The 7,500-nt window shown below is 49.9% G+C and overlaps 1 protein-coding gene across 2 annotated transcripts; it reads left to right on the forward strand.

The window, feature by feature from the left end:
- The first annotated feature begins 4,171 nt into the window (after positions 1-4,171).
- Positions 4,172-7,496, forward strand: LOC125952810 (phenoloxidase-activating factor 2-like). Of its 2 annotated transcripts, none has more exons than XM_049682532.1 (5): positions 4,172-4,625; positions 4,698-4,786; positions 4,846-4,924; positions 5,523-5,622; positions 6,082-7,496. In XM_049682532.1, exons 1-5 carry the CDS (start codon positions 4,530-4,532, stop codon positions 6,813-6,815), a joined length of 1,098 nt encoding a protein of 365 aa, XP_049538489.1. In that variant the 5' UTR covers positions 4,172-4,529; the 3' UTR covers positions 6,816-7,496. The 2 variants fall into 2 exon arrangements, with proteins under 2 accessions (XP_049538489.1, XP_049538490.1); XM_049682533.1 differs by having other exon boundaries at positions 4,861-4,924.
- The last annotated feature ends 4 nt before the right edge of the window (positions 7,497-7,500 follow it).

Here is a 7,500-nt window from a genome sequence, read left to right on the forward strand (position 1 = left end):
TGCGCTGCTATGCTCGCGGCCATGAACATGAATATCATATTTACGCTACGCGAAAGACCACACCGAGCGAGGGCAAAAGTAACGACGAAAACTCCGGACGAAAGATTTGGTTTGGCCGTGGGGAGGGACCCCCGTGTCCCTTTCTCCCCGTTCCCACTTCCCCTCCTCCCGCTGTACTGCAACGAACGGGGCGTCGCACGAATGCACTTTCTGACAGATGATTAATTAACTCAAGGCCCCGCGAACCATTTCTCGCCCCAGCCCAGCCCAGCCCAGCTCAGTCCGCTCTCGATGAGTGAGTGACGGGAGGCCTGATGGGGCCGAAATGTAAATTAAGCCGTCCCGGGTTGCCCCGGGTGCTGGGAGGCTGTGCAAAGAGGATCCGGGGCTCCGCCACGCACCATGTTCCAGCAATCACTGGAACGAGCCGAGGACGGATGACGGACGGCACGATCGCATCCCTTTTAAGGGTTACAACGGGGTGCGAAAAAATGCGTGGACAGGAAAGGAAGGGAGGGAGGGACAAGGAAGGGAGTCTGCGTGCGTTTTTGGATTTGTGTTTTTATTTTTTTCTCTCTGTTTTCAGTTGTTTTCAATCTCCAGCAGCACGAGCCAGTAAAGACTTAATTAGGAGAACGCGCGATAGCGCGGCCATAAATTATGCTGGCGAGATTTGGTGCAACCCACCGTACTGGGCACGCCGGGAGCTTGTTTTTTGAGGAGGTAGGAGGGGGGGAAGGGACAGGCTCGCTATCTGAAGAGCATCTGTTTGGACACCGCACGTGGCGTGGGATGGTCACGTAAAGCAGCCGCGGTTTTCGGCTCACAGCAAATGCGAAACAAGTGCGTCCGGAGGCCGGTAGTTATAATCTCGTGGGAAGTGAACCAGATGCTGTCTGCTTTGGTGCTGGTCTATGCTGGGGCAATGGTTAGCTGGGGCAAAGTTTTGCATCTTTGAAGCGTCTTCATTCGCTGTTTCGAAGTGTATTGTCCATTCCAGAGCAGTCTGCAATCGCTGTTATCTCTGCTTTGCAGTTTAAAGTCGAAGCTTACTTTTAGCTGCATTATAAGGAAGATTTTCTTTTTATTATCTAAAAATGCACTGTTTCTTTTCATTTACCTCATCTATTTAGAATATATTTTTCCTGTGCCTGTCTCCTACTCTCTCTGCTCTCTATATTCCATAAAAAAAATATTAACCTTCCATTTTTAATGCTGTAGGAATGACTCCGTTATTCTCCAATCCCATGACTTATTGACCCTCTCGAAGCGCATTTGGCAGCGTAATAAATGTAAAGTATTTCTTTTTAAACTTATCCATATTTCATCTTGACCTTTTTCTTAGCATATCATCGAACTATAGCATAAGTTTATAAAACATATTTGGCGCCATTGTAGTTCGTACATTCAAAAGCCACACTTATATAAAGACTTCGACCTTCCGCATAAATATTTAAGCAACGTCCAAGAAATCGCAACCTCGAACGGCTCGCATTCGGTACATGGTAAGCAGTAAGTGTCACACGGTGCCATTCATTGGCACGGCAATCGATGATACGATCGTGCGATCCCACCCGATCAGCCACTGAAGGTGGGAAACGGTGTAGACACGATGGCCGAAGGTGCCAATATCGATGAAAGTCATCGGGTCGCACTTATCTGCACCGCAGTACCGTTAGTATCGTGCCCGAAACGAGATAGCTATCTCTTCGGCTGGATGTTGGTGGGAAACCTACGGTGTGACATGAGATGCAGGCACGCTGCATACGATCTTCCGATCATCCCACGCTTCGATGCACACGATCGTGTTATTGGTTGCATCGCTTACCGCACATGGTTTTAATTGACCATCTTTATGCCACTACAACTTCCGAAGTATCGATTCCTCGTCGTCGTCGTTGTCGTCGTCGAACGATGACGATATGCGGATGGGCACACCAACGCAAGATGAACCCTTCTTGTGGGAGCTGAGCATGCGAGTTTGCTTGTGCCTTGTCTATGGATTATTTATTTGCATCGTTTATTACCGAGCCACCTTTTTTTTTTGCTTTGTGTTTTTTTTGTTTGTGTCTGAGTCGCTTTTCAATACCTGCTGCCAGATTGTTTATACAACATGGCGAGTTGTTTAGTCTGGCCGTGGAATGTTTTACTGATGGTGAAGCGCAAGGATCATTGGGCAGTTTAGGTGTATCCGAAGAAAACTTTTGGCAAATGGCCAATCGATAAATAAAGGTGAACAAACAAGCCTTAACAACAGAGTGTCTTCACAGAGTTCGAATTGCTGCTACTGCTGGCGCCAAATATTGCGCCAAAATTGTCGTCGATGCTTTGTTCTAGAGATCCCACACTCTCTATCGACGCCATCACTGGCGTACCAATCAGACTAAAACGAGGCAAACCATAAGTGCTTCCTCGGAAGATCGCAAAACAAAATGCGAACAATGTATTTTCGATATCGAGCCCTTTTCATGGTCCAACAATAGCGAAAAACTCTGCGTCTCCATTGTAGTTGTGATTATTATTATTTTGTTTTCGGATTAACTTCACTAGCATATCTAGCATTGTATCTCGAGCCGAAGCGATGCCGGTGGACGTGTCTAGCAGAAGATATGCTAATGTTAACGACCGGAACGAAATTGCTGGCTGGCTGGCTGGCTGGCTGGCTGGGGCTGTGGTTGTGGCTGTCTGTCTGTGGCTAGCCGGAACCGAAAACATTACGACCGATGCTCGCCGTCCTCCAACATAGCGAGTCCTTTCGCTCGCAAGGAGCAGCCACAGCAGCAGCAGCAGCAGCAGAAGAAGTTTGTTTTGTTTTCGAGGCAGCCCTTTTTGGGTGCCGAATTCGGATTGATTTTTCGGGCTCGAATGGTTTTCCGATTCTGTCTAGACGAGATGGAATGGAATGAAATCAATTAAAACTTCTTCGCATCAATCTGCCCGGCCACTGCCGCATTGGTGCGTCCGTTGATCCTGATGACGATGATTCGACCGATGTCCGATGGGAAGAAAGAAAACCAAAAGTCACTACCATTCTGGTCGATTGGAGGAAAATGCTCCTCTCTGGAAGCTCACTCGGTATGAGAAGCGGAAACCATTTTTGCTGTGTTTTATGTCAGCTGCCGATAACAAAGCAGACCATAGCAGCACACATCTTGCCGGTGTACGTGACCAACTATCCATGACAAAGGCTAATGATGTTGTTTAATGTTTTGCCATTTCTTCATCTAGCTTCGTATGATGCCTGTTTATGAAATGTCTCCTATATGGCATAAGAATGGCAAAAACGGCAACGAATTCCTTTCTATACCTTGGCATGTCCACCGCTCTTTGGCGCCATTTTTCGTTTCGGGTTAAAAACAAATGTCAAACAAACACGCAAACCACGTAAAAACCACAATGCTCGTAGGGCCTATGATAAGAGGCGCAGGTTGTCCATCAGAAAATGAGAAATAGGCCAAGTTCTTCCGGCGCGATTCCGGTCGAACGCACGATCGCTTCTCAGCTTCTCTGAAGCACCTCGGAGGTTCGAGCGCGGAAGGTAGGCCCCCAAAACACAAACACCCAAAAAAGTGCCGCATTATCAAAAACTATGAACGAAAAACTGTCATCAAAAGTGGCGATAAATTATGAGCATCCCCCACGCTCCGCTCTACCTCGCCCTTTACCCTGGCTAGTGGTTTAGCTTTGTCGCGTCACTCGTGGGACGCCATCGCGAGAAGCAACCGAAAACCCGACGGCGATAAGCATTGTGACGAGCGCGAGCGGTGGTGCGTCGAGCCCGGCGACCCTTCTTCCGCCAAACCGATCGCATCCTTTGATAATGCCGAACACGGGCCCCTATTTGGGTTGGTCGCGGTAGCGAATCGATGAATGGAAGATGAAATTAAGAGCCAGAGTTGCTTCATCGCGAAGAGCGAGCAATGCGTGCGCAAGAAAGAAGAGAGAGAAAGAAAGAGAGAGAGAGAGAGAGAGAGAGAGAGAGAGAGAGAGAGCTGGCGCCATCTCCGGTCCGTACACGCGGGATGGGATTCCACGTTCCACGAGCGAGAACTGAGCACCGGGCCATCCCGAAGTTCGCATGCCGGTCATTGGTGTGTTCAACCAGGGGGGGGATGAAACCGACGAAATGGAACCCTTTGCCGCGTGCCGCGAGTACCCAGTAGTGGGGACGCATTGATGCTGCTGCCACTGCTGCTGATGCTGCTAGTCGCGTCGAACCGGGACCGAGAACAGCAGCAGTAGCAGTAGCAGCAGCAGCAGCAGGAGCTGATAAGCCGTGTAACCCCCTCCCACTTGCTTGTACTGTCGCTGGTAGCCAGGCAGACAGTCAGCGATCGAAGAGTGCACTGAGATTTTGACGTTTAGTGTGTTCAGAGTGCGTGGCCGCGCGCGCGTGTGTGTGTGTGCCAGTGACGGAGTAGATCGATCGTGATTGTCGATCGTGCGTGTTGATTAGCAGTGGAGTGTCGTGCTGTAGAGAAGGAAGTAACCATTCAAAGATCTCGTTCCCGTACCAGCGACCGCTACAGATGCCGGTGCGATCAGCTTTGATGCTGCTGCTGCTGCTCTGGCGATATCAACGTTTGCCCGCCTTACCATCACTGACAAAAGACACAACGCCCAAGGTAAGGCGACAGTAGGCTGACGAATCATCGGCATCGCACGCGCTAAACTCTTCGCTTTTTGCCCGCCCGTAGCGTTGCAGTGGCGGGGTCTGCATCCCGCCGGACCTGTGCCGTCCCGTCAGCGTCAACGTGTACGATGAGGTGCATCTGGATTTTTTCAGGTAGCGAGACCGACCCAGGTGCCTTGGTGACGACCTGCCTTAATCTTCAGCGTATCAAGTTTCGATCGTTCCAGCTCCAACGAGTGCCGGTTGCCGCATCTCAAGTGCTGCCCGTACGACCGCATCGTTCGTGCACCGGTAAGAAGGACGTAGGAGACGTATCCCTCGCGAACCTCCAATCCCTCGCAAGCAAATCGATTAGGCGCGAAAGAATAGGCGACTTCTAGCGCGTGTGCTCTTGTCGGCCTGTCCGTCCGTGGCGTTGTGCTTGTGTGTGCAACGCTATGCCGTGCGAGAGTATATTCGCAAGCATTAGAGATAAGACCGGAACCACGGGGTTGATGCAGCAAAAAAAAAAAAACAAACAAAAAAAATCGGCAAAACAAACCTTGGCCGCGCCATGGCATATACAGCGCCCCAGCGATGACGCTCTTCCAGAAGCATAGAAGCCTCTGTCGCGACAGCATGGTCAGACACTGCATTCCTTCTCCTATTCTCCCTTTCACCGTCACCCCTGCATTGCTGCCATAGGCAGACAGACGGACAGACACAACGATTTGTGACGTTAGTGCTAGAATCTCCCCCCTTTTTTGGCATCCATTCAAACATGTCCGGTAGGAAGATGGTAACTGCCAAAAAGCCGCGAACCACGTACTCGAAACCTCGGCCCTCACCAGTAATATCGAACGTTTCATTTCTCTTTTTGGTTCAACTGGCACTCTGGCACCATCCCAAGGATACCGAGGCACCGGACGAGACTGAGATAGTGTGCGCAGCCCGGAACAACAACGGCATCGGGCATGTGAAAAATCCGGACAAAACGCGCGCCAAGTACGGTAAGCAAATGGGCATACTAGGCTCCAGAGGCCCGAGTTTACGCGGTTTACGAGAGTTTGGAATGTGGACATAGTAAAAGTTTAGTTAGCAACGCCAAATCGATAAAAGGTTCTGAAACCTACAACAGACGAGCAACCTTCACCTCCTAAGGAAGTGCTCTCCACTCAGGAAAGGCTAAGGAGACTTTACGGGATGTGTTGTCGACTGCCATTCTCATGATATCCCCAGCCTACCGGAACTGGCGCGTAAAGCTCTCCGTTGCGTTATTCTGTTCTCCAACTGGTCATCCTTCTGAAAATATTCCTCGCAAACGTAAATTACAGAGATTTAGCATTTTTGGACTACGTCCAAGTCTCATCCATGCCTCGGAAATGTTTATCGCTGTTGTAATCCAATCCAATAGAAAAGAAAGCCTTTCAAATTTAATCTCAAACCGTCTCTGTCGTTTCTCCTTGCAGGTGAGTTCCCATGGATGGCCTTCGTTTACACGACGCAGAGCGATTACGAGCTTTACCTTTGTGGCGGTGTGCTGATCCATTCGAAAGTCATCCTTACCATTGCGCACTGTATCGAGAATCGGACGAGCAGCGATCTGCGGGTGCGGCTCGGCGAATGGGACCTGGAGCACATGGTAGAGATCTATCCACCGCAGGACCGTGCCGTACTGGCCACCGTCACGCATCCTCAGTTCTACAGCGATCTGTTGCTCAACGACATCGCGATCCTTTTCCTCGATCAGCACGTCGAGTTCACCGAGGTCGTCGGGACGGCCTGTCTGCCACCGCAGAACTCCAACTTTGACCACAAACGTTGCCTCTTTTCGGGCTGGGGCGTGGACGAGCGAGGCCGTAACTCGTCGGTACTGAAGAAAACCAAGCTACCGATCGTACCGAACGGGCACTGCCAGCGCATCCTGCGTCGGCACATGCTGAGCCGCCACTTCCGGTTGCACCAGGGGTTCGTCTGTGCCGGTGGTGAGCTTGGGAAGGATTCGTGCCGCGGAGACGGTGGATCGCCGCTCGTTTGCTCCATCCCGAAATCGGAGAACCAGTACTACATCGTGGGATTGGTGGCGTTCGGATACGAGTGTGGTACGCAGGGTGTGCCCGGAGTGTACGTGAATGTTCCTCACTACCGTGACTGGATCGATGGGGAAGTGAAAAAAATGTATCATGTTGATATCTTCGTTTAGCGGTACGCTTTTGTAGAGTTGTAATCCTCCCGTAGTTCAGCTTCGATCGCTATCGCTATCGTTCATATTTTTAATTTTAATAAGCACTCCACATCCTCGTCCTCATGGCCCTACATCCCATCTTTCTCTTTAATGCCAACATTACGCCTTAAATGCATCGATCTGCTCATCGAAATAAACAGTTGAAAAGAAGTTGAAACAGATCCAGTTCCGGGGATCGTGCATCCCACGGGCGTACCAGCCAACCAGGCTCTCGACTGCGTCAGGTTGGCATAAAACCAGTGTCCAGTCACGGTCCCTCCGGTTGTTGATATTTACGCCCGCCATAAAGTGTCTTTTACGATCCTCAAAGCGATCGTAAAGTGGTGCTTACCCGGTTATTTCAGGATATAAAAAATCGTTATTTGGCTACGAACGGTGCGAATTGAGTTTCTGGCTTTCTGCTCTGCTTTGATTCAAGACACTTTCCTGTTTCGTCCGAGAATCACCGTGTCCATGCCATGTCGTTCTCACTACCCAATGATCGGTGGAAGTGTAAAGAGTAATTTAAACAAATGAATGCAATACCTTACCTTTAGCTGAAATGCTATTTTACCAAACACTTTGTCAACTATGCAAACGCTATGGCTACTCGATGATTGGCACAGCGGAATTCATGTATTCGCCTCCGTGTAGTAGGTTTACT

This window comes from Anopheles darlingi, chromosome 2 (genome assembly GCF_943734745.1).
Source record: "Anopheles darlingi chromosome 2, idAnoDarlMG_H_01, whole genome shotgun sequence".
In the NCBI taxonomy this organism is placed as follows: domain Eukaryota; kingdom Metazoa; phylum Arthropoda; class Insecta; order Diptera; family Culicidae; genus Anopheles; species Anopheles darlingi.